Source organism: Molossus molossus, unplaced genomic scaffold (assembly GCF_014108415.1).
Source record: "Molossus molossus isolate mMolMol1 unplaced genomic scaffold, mMolMol1.p scaffold_m16_p_22, whole genome shotgun sequence".
Taxonomy (NCBI): domain Eukaryota; kingdom Metazoa; phylum Chordata; class Mammalia; order Chiroptera; family Molossidae; genus Molossus; species Molossus molossus.
This window is the reverse complement of record NW_023425358.1, coordinates 9,874,921-9,893,815: the sequence shown is the minus strand read 5'-3', so window position 1 is coordinate 9,893,815 and position 18,895 is coordinate 9,874,921. Positions and strand designations below refer to the sequence as shown.

Here is an 18,895-nt window from a genome sequence, read left to right as displayed (position 1 = left end):
GCAACGGGGTGGAAACCGGTTCACGAGCGAGAGGAGTTGGAAACAAGTTCAAGATAAATGGCAGAATGTGGAAAGAGACTAAAAGAAAATTAGCTTTAAAAAATCTTCAATGAGTTTCCTTTTCCTTTCTTTACATTTGTGGGGGATAAAATAAATTACAGAATTGGCAAGTTAAAAAAAAAAGAAACAAATCTTTAAAACTTAAAAATATATTTTTATTATTAAGGTCTAGCACCTGGATAAAATTCAGATCTTGTGTGTTGAATAAGAAACTATATTTTATCTCTGTTTTCTGACCTAATCAGGTGCTTTCATAATGATTAAACTTTGGGTATATACATAGAAAAAGAGTTACTCAAAGTTCATTGTTCGTAAACTTATGAATATTTAGCATCAAGGTAAGTGATGCTTTAACTGGTACTAGATAAAAAGTATACTCCAACCTAGAGTATCATATAAATTCAACTATAAATCAGAAAGCTTTATTTTTTAGCAGCAAAAGAGGTGATAGTCATTAATTTAAGATTTTTAGTTTTTCTTTAGTCTTAACAATTGTTTCCCCCCAGATTTGAGTCAAAGACCACCATTTTATAGTCTTTTCTTATCTTTTACATTATTGCTTACATTGTGTAAAACCTATACTGATTTTAATAAACTTGGCAATGTCTAAAAATATTTTGGAACAAGGATAATGTATTGTTATATGGGATTTTTGTAAACAATCTTAGTTGGGTTAAGAACATAGCCTTAACAGATAATTTTTTATTTTGTCTAAAACAGCACAATAAAAACATCCCCAACAATACATAAACCTACATATAAAATATAGAATATCTCCAGTATTTTTTCATTATATAGTATTACAACTGCATATGCAAGAGAAAATATTGTGGATGGGGCACAAGAGGAAACTGATTTAGGCAGTGACCTAATTAGTCAGACATTAACATTCAAAGACCAGGTAAAGAACAACTTTAGCCAGAAAAACAGTACTAAAAATTCCTATGAAATTGGAATTTACATACTACATTCTCCATTCCTGGTCATTTCATGCATAGTAGGACTATTCTCAATCACAGTTCTTTCCTTTCTTTTGTAGAAGAAAGAGGAGATCTGGAGGACTGGTTCTACAAAGGTACAGGGAATGCCTATCCGGGATATAAATCATGAAAAATCAGCATGGAAATGACAAAGCTTACCAAAAAAAAAGAGTATGCTGGATTTCAGAAGTATTTACCCTAATTATTTTAAGAAAGCTTACCATAAATACTTCCAAAAACAACAGGCTTTACAAAATACTCTACAATGTCCGGTGTATAGGAGTAAACATCTATTCAGGCCATCTGTCAAATCTTTTCAGTAATTTGTTTCTGGTGTACCCTTTTATCTCAGGAAGGTCAATATTCATCTGATTCCTTCTTTACCCAATGATCTGTTGTTAGCCTACTTTTTGAACAATGCAAGAAGAAATGAACAGATGTTTTATTTTAAGTCAACTGGTTCTCCTCAAGCTTCCTAGTTTGTGTTATGGTTCGACACCATGTTACTGTGCACTTACAGAAGCCACCCCCCAGTCATGAAAAATAAAACATCAACTTCAGGGCTCACAAAGTAAAAAGATAAATTCTTTCCCAAACCTTGTTGTTGTTAAATTCAGATGTACAAGACCAAGCACAGGCACTTTCCAAAAACCAAAATGAAGCCAAACCATGGAATTACTCAATAGTTATAGAAGACAGCTCTGATTTTGGAGGGTCATCTCTGGGGGCCTCGGCACAAGCACCGGTCTTTGGCTGCTCTGGCATTTCTTCCTCCTTTTCTGCCAGCCCACCAAGAGACCCCAAGGGAAAAGTGCTTTCACAATTCTGGGTTGAGGAGACCTGTGAAATTACAGGCATTTGAACAGAGGAGCTGCTTTCGAAACTGTGTTCTCCAAGATCATACTGAACAAGGCTCTCTTCTTGCTCGTGGTTTAAGTAGTCCGGTACTAGGAAATCACTAAGAGGCAAAGGATGAAACAGAGTTAATTTTCAAACCAGCGCTAAACAAGACACAATAAAAAGACTTGAATTGTAAAACAAGACTGGGACTTTTTATTTCTCTAATTCTTGAATGAAGATTAAATTTAAGATTTTAACTTCTAAAATGTCCTAAATATGAACTAAAGCATATCAATTCTCACTACCACCAATAGATAAGATTCAGTGTTGCCTTTCTGGTTTTATGTAGAAGAGTTTCTGTTAAGCAAATATCATTTGAATAACTTATTCTTAACCTTTCTTGGACTATATACTTATTAAAAGGTTAGCTTAGTTGGTTAGAACTTTGGCCTGATACACCAAGGTTGTGGGTTTGACCTTCAGTCAGTGCACATATAAGAATCAACCAATGAATGCATAAATAAGAACAAATTGCATAAATAAGTAGAACAAATTGATGTTTCTCTCTCTCAAAAATAAATAAATAACATAGAATAAAATAAAACCAATAAATAAAGGGTATATAAAACTAGTTTTATTACTTCCTGAATATAAGTATCCTTATGCTTAAATAACCTTATACAAAATCTACTATAGAGAAATATAAAAAACTAACTTAAGTGTATCCTGCCATTAGATTCGGCCTGTGAGAACTAATAAATTACATTTGAATCAGAACTGGGAAATGAATGCAATGAGATTAGTGACATTTTAGTCCTCAGAGACTATTTAGCTTACTGATATTTAAAGTAACTAACAGTCTATTATTATAAATTATAAGTATTTAATTATTGAATGTAAAATATACCACAATTTTAATAGGTGATATTCCTGAGTGGTGAAATAAAAAAAGGTCTTTGATTTCTTGTACTTCATACTTTTTAAATATTCACTAAATTTTCTACTATAGGCATTTTTGTAGTTAAAATATTATGAAGTAAGTCTTATCTTAGATGCCTTATTTACATTTTTATTGCTTCACTATACAAGAAATGTCAATGACTAACAAACTTAATAAAGTTATTTTATAATTTAATTGTCCAGTATTAATAAAAAAATTAAAATCTGCTCATCGGTAAAGCAATTTAAGACGTCACATTACACTTTCTAAAAATCTTCAGGAGCCAGACACGAGCAGTGGAGGACAGAGGGCTCGGCACAGGGCACAGAGGCCCAGACACGAGCAGTGGAGGACAGAGGGCTCGGCACAGGGCACAGAGGCCCAGACACGAGCAGTGGAGGACAGAGGGCTCGGCACAGGGCACAGAGGCCCAGACACGAGCAGTGGAGGACAGAGGGCTCGGCACAGGGCACAGAGGCCCAGACACGAGCAGTGGAGGACAGAGGGCTCGGCACAGGGCACAGAGGCCCAGACAATGCTCACCATGGCACACAATCTAGGTTCAGTCATATGACCACCAGATACTAAAGTTAGAATTAATTACATTAAACAAAGTGCATGTCTGACTGGAAGAGAAAAACAAAATCCAGGCAGGAATATTTAAAATTTATTGAGAAATAAGATTTAAAAAATAAAAGTGGTTTAAAATTTAAGATATATTAGAAATAGACAACAAAATTTTCTATCTAGAGGGGATCCTAGAAATCACCTTCAAAGCTCAGTTTATCTTTTTCTTTTTTTTTATCCCCACCTGAGGACATTTTTCCAATTTTTGTTCAGGTAGAGTGGGAGGGAGAGAGAGGAAAAGAAAGAGAAACATTGATGTGAAAGGGACACATCGACTGGCTGCCACCCGCACGACCGACCAGGGCCGGGGACAAACTGCAACCGAGGTACATGCCCTTAGCGGGAACCGAACCCGGGTCTCTCCAGACCACAGGCCGACGTTCTAACCGCTGAGCCAAACCGGCCAGGGCTCAGTTTGTCTTTTTCTAACTCTCAAGCTTCTGTATCTGGAAGTGACATGTGGGACCGTGACAGCAGTTGTGGCAGAGCCAGACCCAGAGCCCGAATTCCTTGGATACCGTAAGAATCAGAAAGGAAATTCTAGTATAAATTACTAACATCAAAAGGATGAAGCTAAAAGAAAAAAGGAAAACTTTACTTGATCTAACTAATCATATCCATTATAACTGTTATGAAAACTTTCTTACTGTATGTTCCTTTATATGCCTTTAAGGGAGAGAGAAATGGTCAAGAATTTTATCATCATCCAAAGAGCCTGAAGTAATCTCGTATCACTAAGTATCATCTGACATGGCAAGTTTTCCAGTAAGTCTGTTTAAGATCCACTAGAATTACTTTAACCTTATATTATTAAAAAAAACAAAACAACGAAAAATACCCCCAAGAGGATAAGTAGCCTATTCCTGTTGAAAAATATTTCTAATTTCAAATATAGTATTATTTCAAATTGTATACACTTAGGAGATTAGGCGAAATTTGGTCGGATGACCAGGAGGGGGAGTGCGACGGGGGGACGAACAGGACGGGACTGGTGCCTAGAAGCAGGAAGAGAGCTCAGAAAGCGGTTCCCTGGTCCGGGTCTCGCCGTGCACCTCACCTGCTCTGGAAGTAGTTTGCTAGCTCTGACGCTTCATGGTTCAGACTCCTCAGGTGCACGATTAAATTCCCAGAGTTGGTGAACATGGCGCCACATGTTTTGCACTCGTAAATCCGAGGCTTGCGGACAATGTGCCGGGAGACCCTCATGTGGTGCTTATACTCCCCGAAGGAAGTGAAAGTGGCGCTACATATCTGGCACCGGAAACAGCGTTTACCTTCATGCTTTAGGCGATGCATCTTTAGCGAGTAAGCCCTGGTGAACTTTTTTCCACAGCGGTCACACTGAAATGGTTTAATTCCTATAAAATAAAACAAAATAAAATAAAATATTATCTAAAGACAAAAATGTACTGAAAGGTCATCAACCTCACAGATTTCTGAACTATAATTCTGTAGCAATAGATAATTTGAAAAGACAAAAATCACCAGCAAAAATGAATTATGAATTCCAATTCATTATCTCAGAAAAGGTACAGAATATTTGAAGTTGCTACTGCCTTTTCTTTAAATTATTTTTATTTTTATTTTTTTAAAGAAAGGCAAAAGGTGTGAGGTAAATTAGGTAATATATGCTCAAATTGATTTCTGAATACCCTTCTAAAACATCTATTTTACAGACTTCAAAACTTAACTATAGTATTTATTTATTATTATTTTTAATAAAATTTATTGGGATGACACTGAATAGGATCATATAGGTTTCAGGTGTAGATCTCTATGGTACAAGATGTGTGTATTGCACTGTGTGCCGACCACTCTAACTACAGTATTTAAACAGAACCCAAATCCCCATACACATAACATTTGTTTCATTTCATTAAAATAGTGAGGTTTATTTATTTATTTTTCCCTTTATTGACTTTAGAGAGAGAGAAAGGGACAGGGACAGAAAATAACATCGATGAGAGAGAATATCAATTGGCCGCCTCCTACATGCCCCCCACTGGGGATCGGGCACACAACCTGGGCATGTGCCCTGACCCGGAATCGAACCAGCGCTCTCTTGGTACATGGGTCAATGCTCAACCACTGAACCACATCAGTCAGGCAAAATAGTGAGGTTTATATTGAAAAGATGTGATAAAGATCAGTACCTACTCTTCATTCCTTATCTCAGAGAGAAATGAAAAAGACAGAAGAAAAATTCTAACTTCTATAAATATAATTAATGATCATGATTAAACTACCATTTGGTGACTTGGTTTTTAGGTATTTAATTTAACAGCAATAGAAAAAAATATGTAGAAAGTAACGTGTACATTATAAATTACATTAATGGTCTACAATACATTATCACAGTTTTGGCAAAACATTTTTATAACCTTCAAACTATAATCTGTCAATCTAACCAAGTCACAGGAAACGTTATTAGTCACAGGAACTATTAGACCTACCCGAAGGAGGAAAGTGAGACAGCACAGCTGGAAACAACAAAGACTTGTTCCCTATCGGGGTCAGTCATTTATCCAAACTTTTTATTTCGAAATAATTACAAACTTATAAAGAAGTTGTAAGAACAGTACAAAGAACACTAATATATGCCCGGCTGGTGTGGGTCAGTGGTTGAGTGTTGACCCACGCACCAAGAGGCTGCCGGATCGATTCCCAGTCAGGGCGCGTGCCTGGGTTATGGGCTCAATCCCCAGTTGGGGATATGCAGGAGGCAGCCAATTGATGTTCCTATCTGTCTCTTCCTCTCTCTTCCCCGCCCTCTAAAAAACAAACTAAAAAAACACAAAAAACACTAATATATACCCTTTTGTCTAGATTAACAAATACCCTTTTAACCTCTTCTGCTTTACAGTCTGTATTTGTGCTTCTCTACCTCACATATACACACCTAATATATCCAATATCTTTCCCCCCCCACCGATTTTTGGATAGAATAAGAGGGAGGGATGGAGGGCAGGGAGAGGGGAGAGAGAGAGAGAGAAACATGGATGTGAGAGAGACACATTGGTTGGTTGCTTCCTGAATGACTACGACTAGGGCTGGGGGTCGAACCTGCAACCCAGGTAGGCACCTTTGACCAGGAATTGAACCCTCGACTCATCAGTCCTTGGGCTGATGCTCTAACCGCTGAGCAACACTGGCCTGGGCTATATCCTATATCTTTTATTTACATGTTATGCACACACAGTGCTCTAAGTGTTAATCAGAATACCTACGCTTGGGGAAAATATATTAAGAAAATAGCTTTCTGCCCTGGCCGGTTTGGCTCAGCGGTTGGAGTGTTGGCCTGCGGTCCGGAGAGACCCGGGTTCAGTTCCCGCTAAGGGCACGTACCTTGGTTGCGGTTTGTCCCCGGCCCTGGCTGGGTTGTGCAGGTGGCAGCCACTCGATGTGTCCCTTTCATGTCGATGTTTCTCTCTCTCTCTCTCTCCCTCCCACTCTATCTGAACAAAAAATGGAAAAATGTCCTCGAGTGAGGATAAAAAAAAAAGAAAAGAAAAGAAAATAGCTTTCTGACACTGCACCATTTCAGCAATAGACCTAGGCTTATCTGTTCTCATTTGACTTCCCAGCCACACCTATATATTTTTAATTCAAAACCACCTGATTTCTATTTTTATCTGGGATTTCAAAATAAAATGTTTTAGAGTACTCATTTATGCCACAATAGGGAAGATGACATTACCTGAGTGGATGAGCATGTGCTGTTTTAGGTTCTGAATACGGGTGAATCGCACCCCACAAGTTGGACACTGAAAAGGTCTGTCTGGACCATTTGGACTTGGCCGTTCTGTACTGCTGGTAGAAGGAGCAATGTAGAGTTGGTAGGGATACTGAACATTTTCCAATCTAAAAAACAGACCAAAGAGGGCAACCAGGCTCTGATTTTTAAGTTGAATAAATATTTCAGCACTTTAAATGAACAAAAGAAAGAACACTTAAATATTTTTTGAAACAGTTTAACTATTAGATAACAAGTTCCATTTACAGCAATATGAAAATGTTGTCCAGAATGGCATAAGGACACGCAGCCACAGAACATAGCGTAAACAGTTTCCCTCAGAGGGCCTCAATCTCCCGAACCCTTGCCTTCCCACCACTGCTTTAATTAGGCCCTCAGCACTACAAGGCTGAATTACTACTCCCTCTCTTTAGCCCCACAGGTCTAATCCACCCTTCTCACTGTTTTCCAATGTTTTCTCTCACTCAATCAGCACCTCCCCCTTTTCACTCCTACAATGGTTCAATTATCTTCAAAATAAGGTCTAAATCCCTTTGCAAGGCTCTCCTTATGGTCGGCGTTCTGTGTACTTTTCCAGCCTTATATCTTGTCCTACTCCCCAAACATACCCTATACCAAGCAGATACTCCTAACAGCTCTCTCAGTGCTGTGCTTTTGTACATTTAATTTCCTCTACTAGCCTAATTTCTTTGCCTAGATAAAGCCTAGTCATTTTATAAAATGTAGCAAAGTCACCTCCTCCTAGAAGCCTTCTTTGATTTATCAGTGGCTTAGGTAGGTACCTTCCTATGAAGAGCAATAGAACCCTCTGCACATCACTCAAGATTGTTTACTCACCTGTTTTCAACCTCTCTCCCTCCCCCCAAATTGGTTTGATCTCTTGGCAAGGACTACACATTTCATTTCTAATCTCTCTACCACTTACACAGTATCTAGTATAGAACACAGCTTCATTGTTTGAAATAAAGGAATCTAGGCACATTTCCATTTGTTTACACTTTCATTAATTAATTCAAATAACTGGTACCTAACCTGCTCTGCCAGGTTTGGCTATTCAAGAACAATAAACCTTGTCTGAGGTCTTTGAATCCTTCAAGTTTCCAACAAATACAGTTTTTAAGTCTGTCCTGGGCTCTCTGAAGAGTTGATCAGAACAGAGAATTAAAAGAGAGTGAACTGACAGTGATTAGTTCTGCTTTATTTTAGACTGGTGGTCAGGAAAGGCTTCCTTGAGAACTGACAAGGCCCCAAAGCAGAAACAAACATAGAATATTCCATGAAATGAAAGGAGATCCATATAGCTAAAATCTACTATGCAAAGACGAGAACGGTCTGAAGGAAGTTAGGCAGAAGTTGTATCATATAGGGCTTTTTAAAAGGCATTAGCAAGTTTAGATTTTAAGTGTGAATCTACAGACAGCATTTAAAAACCCACTGCTTAGCATACATAATAACCTGACAATTAAAAATGAAATCATTCTAGCTGCTACATGGAGAATGATTGGAGTAGGGAGAATGAAACCATGGGCCAGTTGAAGGCTATTGTAGTAGTCAAGGGAAAGATGGTGGGAGACCTTGGCTAGGGTGGTTGTAGCAGAGATGGAGGAAAAGTGGACCAATATGGGATATGGTTTGGAGATAAAGATGTGAGGATTTAAGGATTAAGTAAGGGGAAAGGCAACAGGTAGTGAGGGAAATAACAAGTATAATTCCTGGAGATGTTGCTTGAGAAATCAGGGGAATGATGCTGCTGTTTCCTGAGAGGGAAAGACTGGAGGAGCAGGCCTGGAAGGGAGCAGGATCTTGGGTTCTGCTTTGGCCATATTAAGTCTGGAAAGCCCCTTATACATCTCTGAAAATACCGAGCAGGGAGGGTCAATCCAAAGATGACTTGGAATTATGGGTATACAGATGAGGGTTTGACAAATATCTTCTTAGCAGGTTAGACAGTAAATATTTTTTGATTCTGCACACCACATTATCTTGGTTTCAATCACTTAACTCTGCCGTCCACAGACAATGTATAAACAAATGAGTGTGGCTATGTTCCAATAAAACTTGAATTACAAATACAGGCTGGTGAGCTGGAATGCCCTGTGGTCCATAGTCTGCCAACCCTTGATACAGATACTATTTCAAGCGATGGAAACAGTCAGTTCTGAAAATGCTAAAAAAACTGTTATATAGGTGGGTTTGATTTATGATATGATGATGCTACCTTGTTACTCCAAAAAATATACCAAAATGAGGTCCCAATAAACTTCTTATATAATTCCCAGATAAAAGACCTAAATTTAAGAGTTGCAAGTACAGTCCTTAAAAGAAAATAACATGCTATGTTAGTACTAACCGGTCTTCATCATCTGCATGAACATTAGTGCTAGAAGTGCTTTGAAGTGTAGGTAGCCCTTCAGTGACGCCTTCATCTACTGAGCCTGAAAATAAAAGACAGCTGTCAATACTCTGGTGTAAGAAACCAAGATACTAACTGCAAGCTGTATCTTCAAGCCTTTAAAAACAGTGTAGTACAACTCTTATGTAAGTATAAAATAAAATAACAGCTTAACATTTATTTGAATAAAAAAAGAGTAGTGTACACAGATATCCCGAATTATTAATAAAAAATGTGTTCTATAATATTTAATTAAATGTTGATGTGATTTAAAAAGAAATCATATGTAGACAACAGCCTTATATTATCACTTAAATTCTTTTTGGAGTATTTCTTTGAAATAAATTTTAGAAACAAGTAAAGCAATTCAAACGTAAACTAAATTTTTAAAAAATCACATAAAATTAAATGTTATGACATTAAGGAATCAGACAACTTTTAACAAATTCCATTGTGACATATACCTTATTGTACACACAACTTTTACACAGAATTAAAGATACCGATGAAGTGAATACCTGTGCAACCTCCACTCACGTCCCACTGAAACTGCCAGCATCCAGGAGGTCTGCCCTAACACAACCCGCCTACAAGGGGTAACCATTATCCTGACTTTTATAGTTATCATTTCCTTCCTTTTAAAAGTAATTTTATCTCAAATACACGTACCTATGAACTAGGGGTCGCTTTTGCAGGAACACAGCCACGTACCACCATCTACCATGTACTGTACCATCACATTACAATGGCAGAGTGGAGTCATTGAGGTTACAACAGAGACTTGTGCCAGTTAAGTCTAAAAATATTTACTATCATGCCCCTTAAGGAAAAGTCTGCCGCTCTCACCACACAGTACATTTTAGTGTCTGGTTGTAAACTTATATAAAGTGAGTCACATTGTATGCATTCTGTGTCTTGCTTCTTTCCTGCAATACTGCTACAGGTAAGTGAAATTTAAAAAGTGTTGTATGATATTTATAGCCCATCTATTTCACTCAAGATGGACAGTTTCAAGCTATTATGAACAACACTGCCGTGAATATTCTTGTTCAAGTAACTGAACGCATATATGCATGTTTTTTAGGGTATCTAAACTCAGAAATGAATTACTGGGTCATAAAATATGTTTACCTTTGACTTTATTAGAAAAGGCAAAACTCTTTTATTTTTTTTTTTTTTTTTTTTTTTTTTTTATTTTTTATCCTCATCCAAGGACACTTTTTTATTCTTTATTCAGATAGAGCAGGAGGGAGAGAGAGAGAAACATCGATGTGAAAGGGACACATCGAGTGGCTGCCACCCGCACGACCAACCAGGGCCGGGGACAAACTGCAACCGAGGTACATGCCCTTAGCGGGAACCGAACCCGGGTCTCTCCGGACCGCAGGCCGACGCTCTAACCGCTGAGCCAAACCGGCCAGGGCAGAAAAGGCAAAACTCTTTTAAAAAGTGATCATACTAAATTTATATTACCACCCACAGCGTGTGAGTGTTACGTTGCTCCACATTCTCACACACACATATTTTCAGATTTTAAAATTTTTGCCAATCTGGGGGTATGTAGCAATATTTTATTGTGGTTTAAGTTTAATTTCCCTTATACTAATGAGGGTGAGCACCTTTTCAGATATTTATTGGATCCCCTCTTCTGGAAAATGCCTGTTCAAGTCTTTTTATTGTTTGCTTTTTATTATGAGTTTGTTTTTTTTGAATAGGTACACGCCTTTTGTCAGTAATACATGTAACAAATATTTTTTCCTCTTCCATAACTGTTTTTCTTTTTTGTCATTAATCCTCACTGGAGGGTACTATTTTCCCCTGTTGACTTTGAGAGAATGGAAGAGAGGGAGAGAGAAACATCAGTGTGAGAGAGACACATCGATTGTCTCCCAACCAGGGCCAGAGAGTGAACCTGAAACCCAGGTACGTGCCCGTGATCAGGAATCAAACCCGAGACCCTTCAGTGCACGGGCTGATGCTCCAACCACTGAGAAATGCTGGCCAGGGCATGCTACTGTTCTTTTATGGTTTCTTTGTATGATCAAAAGATTTTTTGTTTTAATCCTCACCTGGGATATATTTTAATTGATTTTTTTTAGAGAGAGTAGAAGGGAGATAGGGAGGGAGAAACATCCATGTGAAAAACACACCAATTGGTTGCCTCCCTCACAACCAGCCAGGGCTGGATGATCAAAGGTTTAAATTTTAGCCCTGGCTGGTTTGCACAGTGGTCAGAGTCGGCCCGCAGACCAACCATCCAGGGTTCAATCCCCAGTCAAGGGCATATACCTAGGTTGCAGGTTGGGTCCCAGGCCCTAGCTGGGGTCTGCAGGAGGCAATCAATCGATGTTTCTTTCTTTTCTTTCTTTCTCTCTTTCTCTCCCCCCCGCCCCCATCCCTTTCATTAAAAAAAAAAAAAAAAAAAAAAAATCGCCCTGGCCGGTTTGGCTCAGCGGTTAGAGCGTCCGCCTGCGGTCTGGAGAGACCCGGGTTCGGTTCCCACTAAGGGCATGTACCTCGGTTGCAGTTTGTCCCCGGCCCTGGTTGGTCGTGCGGGTGGCAGCCACTCGATGTGTCCCTTTCACATCGATGTTTCCCTCTCTCTCTCTTCCTCTCTCTCCCTCCCACTCTATCTGTACAAAAAGTGGAAAAATGTCCTCGGGTGAGGATAAAAAATATATATATATATACACACACACACACACGCATGCACACGCGCACACACACACACACACACACCCTTAAAAAAAAAAAAAAAAAAATCAGTAGAAAAATCTCCTCCTCCTCCAGCTGGTATGTCTCAGTGGTTTGAGCATTGTCCCACGGACCGAGAGGTCCCAGTTCGATTCCTAGTCAAGGAACATGCCAGGATTACAGGCTCAATCCCCAGTAGGGGGCATGTAGGAGGCAGCTGATTTTTCTCTCTCTAAAAAAAAAAAAAAAATCAATAAAAACATATTTAAAAATATATATCCTCCAGTAAGAAGTAACAAAAAATAAATTTTAAACTTTAATTAAGGGATTTTATTAGTCTTTTCCTTTACGGTAATGGCTTTTTGGTATTATTTTTTAAAATCCTTCCCTATTTCAAATTATCTTACAAAAGATTTATATTTTGCCCCGGACCTTTTAAAAACATCCACCTGGCTGTCCGGGCTGGTGGGGCTCAGAGGTAGCCAGTTCCACTCCCGGTCAGGGCACAAGTGCATCCGATCCCCAGTGGGGGGCATGCAGGAGGCAGCTAATCAATGTTCTTTCTCATCAATGTTTGTACCTCTCCCTACTTCTCCCTTCCTCTCTCTCTAATAAAGAAAAAAAAAATTTTTAATGAAATAAAACTAAAAATCCACCGGGAGTTGACTTTGTGATTGAACACACTGAAAAGCCTGTCTTTTCTTCTCGGCAGTGCACTCAACACATGGTCTGTTTCCAGGTTTTCTACTAGTTCCATCCGCTTGTCTGTATTCGCGTTAAGGCCAATCCCAGTTACCACAGCTTTATAACAGAGCTTGGTATCAGGTAGAGCAAAACTTCTCACCCTGTTCACTTGCTTCCAGAGCATCTTAGCTGTGTTTGGCCCTTTGCATTTCTCTATAGATCTCAGAATCAGCATGTTGAATACATGTGATAATAATCATTCCATTTTCTGCTTTATTGGACTGAAAATGACAAAATCTGTTTTTTTACTGGTTACTTTAGAATTAGACCCATATTTATCAAAGTATAAAATAAAAACATTTACTTCCTCCTGGAAAATACAGAGTGGAGCAAAAGTAGGATTATAGCGAGGAGTACATAAAATAGTTTATTCTTATTATTCATTAATTATGGTATTATTTTCATATAGACTGTAAACCTACTTTTTCCATACCCTGTATAAGGATCTTAGAACACTTGAACTCTATTTCCCACTCTGCAATTTATAAATTATTGAGATATCTTAACTTTCTTATTTTGATAAAGCCCCAAGATATCACTTTTATACAGCAATATTTATCTAGGATTTGTTCACACATCTTTCTTTGATCTTTATTTCTTCTTGTATATTAGACCTTTCATCTGTTCTCAGTTTACTTACGCCTCAAGTCTACTCAGATGAATTTTCTTTTCAAACTTCTTAATTTTTCAATTACAGCTGATATTCAATATTATACTAGTTCATGTGTATAGCACAGTGGTTAAACATTGATATAACTTATGAAGTGTCCCCCCCCCCCTGCAAAGTCTAGCACCCACCTGGCACCATACATAGTTATTAAAATATTACTGACTTGATTTCATGCCCTGTGCTGTACTTTACACCCCAAAGGACTGTTGTAACTGCCAATTTGTATTTCTTTAAATAATTTTTTTTCTTTATTAATTTTAGAGAGAGAGGGAGGAAGAGGTAGAGAAACATCGATGAGAATGCACATCAACTGGCTGCCTCCTGCATGCCCCACTGGGGATTTGGCCCACAACCTGGGCATGGGTCAATGCTCAACCACTGAGCCACACCAGACGGGCCCATTTTGTATTTCTTTCTTCATTTTTCCCCCACTGCCTAGCCCCCCCCCCCCCCCATCTGACAACCATTAATTTGTTCTCTGCATTTATGAGTTTGTTCATTTGCTTATTAGATTGTGGTATTTGTCTGACTTATTTCACTTAGCATAATACCCTCTAGGGTCCTCCATGTTGTAGCAAATGCCAAGATTTTGTTCTTTTTAATGGCTGAGTAATATTCTAGTGTGTGTGTGTGTATCACACTTAAGAATCTTCTCTTAAGTGATGGCTTGCTAATGAACTGTTTTTGTTTCTTTGAAAATGTCTTTATCTCACCTTCATTCCTGAGATGTTTTCCCTGCGTGCAGACACCTGGACTGGCAGTTATTTCCCCCCAGCATACTGAGGATATTATACCACTGGCTTCTGAGGTTACAAAAAAGCTATACATTCTTCTGAAGGTACTGTCACTGCCCACCTCTCAACTCGAATTAACTCTATAATGTGTCTAGCTTTGTTTTCTTTTTTAATATTTTTACTGATTTTTATGAGAGAGAGGGAGGGAGAGACAGAAACACTGATGTGAGATACACTGATTGGCTGCTTCCTGCACACCCCCTACTGGGGATCCAGCCGGCAACTGGGACATGTGCCCTGACAAGGATCGAAACTGGGACCTCAGTCCATGGGAAGATGCTCAATCTGCTGAGCCACACTGGCCCGGCTAGCTTTGTTTCTTTTATTATTCTTATTTGGGATTTGCTGGTGTCTTTCATCAGTTCTGGAAAATTCTCAACCAATCTCTTTTTCTCCTTTTAGGACTTGCATCAAACCTACGTTTATATTGTCCATTAACTCTTACCTTCTCCACTGCAGTCTCTACCACTCTTCTATGATGGTTAATTTTATATACCCATGTGATTGGACTAAGGGATGCCCAGATAGCTGGTAAAACATTATTTCTGGGAGTGTCTGTGAGGATGTTTCTGGAAGAGATTAGCATTTGAATCTGTAGACTGAGTAAAAATTCTCCTCCCCAGTCCAGGTGATGTCATATCCCATCCCTTGCCCAAATGGAACAAAAGGTGCAAGGAATGCAAATTGGCTCTATTTGCTTGAGCTGACATATCCATCTTCTCCTGCTCTGGACATAGCTCTCCTGGTTCTCGGGCCTTTGGGTCTGGAGTGGAACTAAACCACCAGCTCACCTGGGCCTCCAGCCAGCAGAGGGCAAACTGTGGGACTTCTCATCCTCCATAACCATGTCAGAGAATCCCTCCTAATAAATCTCTATTTATCTGTATCTATCCTCTTGGTTCTGTTTCTCTGGAGAATCCTAATACAGTTTCTTCTAATTTATCTTCTGATTCACCAATTCTCTTCTGTTAAGTCCAACCTGCCAAAATGTTGACTGAGCTTTTTATTTCGGTCATGTTTTTTCTTTTCTAGAAGTCCTTTTAGTTTTTTTCTCAAATCTGCTATACAGTAAACCCTCGATTTTGCAGACCTCGATTTAACAAACTTCAGGTTTATTGGACAAACTGAATCTGTATGTCATATGTGAAAATGAACACTGTTCATTTTAAAAAGCTGTAAACCAAGATTTGCTTATAATTAAATTAACAGAGTTTTTTGTTTGTTATTAATTCACTGTTATTTTTAACAAATTTTAGTGAACAGGCCATATGTTAGAAAAATCACTGTAGTAATTTCACTGACGTGAATAAATATTACATATCTACAACTACAGTCTACATATTTAAATTCAAGAGTCACTGTTTAGTGAATAATTAGCACGTGATCCCACCACATCGTGTGGTAACTGGTTCTGCTGTCCCGGGCGTGACTTTCTATAGGAGTTTTAATGCCTGATGGCCAAGGCTCCCAGAGTGCTAAGCCACACTGCAGCTGTGTGATTTGTTTACCCTCAGGGACTGGTGAATGCACGCTTTTACTAGACCTATTCAGTATAAATTTTAAATTACAGTAATACATCTAGAAAACTTTTCTATAATATTAAGCTTTTCATACATAGTTATGCGAACATGTCTACCTAAGTAAAAACAGATAAATGAACTAATTTGCCAATTTTTAACAGACACATACTTTATTGTATAATGGACTTTCAGCTCAAATGAACACCCCATCACCCGAATTAGTCCATTCTAGCGAGGTTTTACTGTATTACCTTTTAGTTTACTGTTCTCTGCAATTATTATTCAAGCTTGTTTACTTTGTTAAACACAATACACATATTTGTTTTATATCTGTTTTATCTCTGCTGCCTGCTTTCCCCCACCAGTTCTGTCTGCAGTGCTTCCTTGTGTGCCCTGGATGTTTCTGAGAATAGTTATTGCCCTTGAAAATGGTTTGTAAGGGACTGATCCTCAAGTTAGGATGACCATGTTCCTTTTCAGAGAAGCTTAATGTTTCCTTCTGCTAGGCTCCTGGGAGGCATTACCTACACCAAATTCACTGAGATTCTTTGGCCTGCCATACAAGCAATAATCAAGATGTAAATCTGCAAGAGTTCTGGGTGGTGGCCACAACTTCTCAGGGATGTGTTCCCCCTTTTTTGCTTTTTATCTTCCAGTCTGCCCAATGCCAGTGCAGCTGTTTCTACCGTCCCTTGGAGTCTGGAGGAAGGGGAGTAGGTTTAGTTCTACTAAATGTGTGGAGCAGCTGCTCTAAGATTTCACAAGTTGCACATCCTCTGGGATCTTGACTTCTATTTCCCTTACTCTTCGAGTTGATAAACAAAGCGCATTTGTGTTTTGGCACACATCTTAGGGAAAAGCTGGTTTTAGTGCTCTGATACCTACCTACCTCTCCTGGGCAGGCTGTCCTCTAAAATTAGCCACCTTTTCAAATATTTTTAAGGTACCTTTAAAAATATATTGTTTGTAGCGGGAGGGTAGGCACCAAACTCCGCCCATGTCTGTACTGTATGCACCCGCTGAAGAAACCTGAGCTGCTGAAGCTGCTCACCAACAGTGAGCAAGGTTTTGGTTGCGATATTTTAATGAAAGCTAAAATGTACTTATTATAACAGTTTGTACAACACCACATATAAATGAACATTTAATAAATGCCATTTGTTAATAGATATAGGATGAAATTACTTCCCAATGAAAATTCAGAATCTAGTACTTCAGACTTCCCTGTTGGGACACTCAATTAACTGATATTATTAAGAAACAAATACATTTTCCACTTAAGTAAAAATTTCCAAAAAAACTAATTTAATCCCTTTTAAGGCATCCAAACTTACTTTATTAAATCACTTATGCTAGAAAATTTGTGACAGGGTTGTATTTTGTCTTGACTTCTTAAATAAAGAATAAAGCATATATATAGTTTGTTGATGACGCACAGAAACCATCAGGAACACCAGTCATCCTACTGTGTTTATACACCGCCAGAGGCTTTGACAGGAGGCAAGACTGCATGCGCGTGTACCCCCCAGCTGCACCTCACTGCTCCGGCCTGCCCTCTCCCCCCACCACTGTTGTGTGCTTAGCATTTCTATGCCAAAGACATTGACGTTCCCCTCACCCAATATGCCCACTTATCCAACTTACTCCTGATCCTTCTGATTTGTTTTCAATCCAGGTGTGGGCTTGGGGCCAGATACTGCTGCAGTTTGTTTAAGAAAGAGCCGTTCACTGGTCAATATCATGCCATTCTCACTTTTTCTTTAAAGAAAGGGGAACTAAACACTAACATTTGAATCAGTCCTAGGTTAAATACTGGAAAAATCCCAATATTTGGACCTGGTCACCATGGACATTACACACACACACAGACAATTAAGCAGTTATTCAGAATACAGTCAATATTAAATCTTATAGGCAAAGACTTGCAAAAAAGGCCTGGAGGTATGATTCGGCAAGCCAGGAAGACTGATCTAGTTGACCTTTGCTCCTCACCACCAGGCAAGCTATGCTACCTCTAGGAGGGGGTGAGGTGAAAATGAAAACCATTCCTCTTCGAATTAATTCCAGTATTGTCAAGAGTTTGCTAGCTCTGGCTGGTTTGGCTCAGTGGTTACAGTGTTGGCCTGCGGACCACAGAGTTGCGGGTTCAATTCTGGTCAGGGGCACGTACCTCAAATGCAGTTTGGTTCCTGGCCCTGGTGGGGTCATGTGGGAGAGGCAACCAATTGATGGTCTCTCTCGCTTCAATGCTTCTCTCTCTCTCTGCCCCTCCCACTCTATCTGAAGATAAATGGAAAAATACCCTTGGGTGAGAATTTAAAAAAAAAAAAGTTGGCTTAAAAAGCAGAAGACACTAAAATGGAGCACAAGATACCTCTTGCAGGTGGTCTCTCTCAAAACAAAGCTATTCCCACATTCTAAAATGTCACTGGAAGCTTGGCTTCTAGTTGGACTCTAGATCCCTCATGACTCAGCAGTTCTCAACCTGTGGGTCGTGACTCCTTTGGGGGTTGAACAACCCTTTCACAGGGGTCGCCTAAGACCTAACAGTTGCAAAATTACAGTTATGAAGTAGCAACAAAAATAATTTTATGGTTGGGGGTCACCACAACATGAGGAACTGTATTAGAGGGTCACGGCATCAGGAAGGTGAGAACCACTGCCTCATGTGATGGCAAGTGAGCATGGAAAGTAAGACAAAGGGCCTCTTCTCTCGCCCATGGCCATTAAATGAGCCCAAAGCTAATAAAACCACTCCAAGATAAATTAAGAGTTAACAAAATACACGTTTAGCATTCTAGCCATACTGCAGATATAATACATTGTATTGTATTACTTATGCAACTACTGGAAAAAAATAAATCTTGTGAACTCTTTTTC

General features: G+C 39.0%; 1 protein-coding gene across 7 annotated transcripts in view; it reads right to left on the bottom strand.

Moving 5' to 3' along the window:
• Positions 1-223: 223 nt before the first annotated feature.
• The window catches only part of ZBTB44 (zinc finger and BTB domain containing 44), a 76,750-nt gene continuing 58,078 nt past the window's right edge, over positions 224-18,895 (bottom strand). For 3 of the 7 annotated variants that reach the window (XM_036276618.1, XM_036276617.1, XM_036276616.1), the window contains 4 exons: positions 9,552-9,636; positions 7,145-7,308; positions 4,505-4,805; positions 512-1,998 (listed from right to left, as the gene is read on the bottom strand). In XM_036276618.1, the coding sequence (XP_036132511.1) occupies positions 1,716-1,998; positions 4,505-4,805; positions 7,145-7,308; positions 9,552-9,636 (833 nt within the window). In that variant the 3' untranslated portion in view covers positions 512-1,715. Of the gene's footprint in view, positions 1,999-4,504; positions 4,806-7,144; positions 7,309-9,551; positions 9,637-14,940; positions 14,959-17,659; positions 17,688-18,895 lie in introns of those variants that run through there. The other 4 variants (XM_036276621.1, XM_036276622.1, XM_036276619.1 and 1 more) reach the window with 4 other exon arrangements.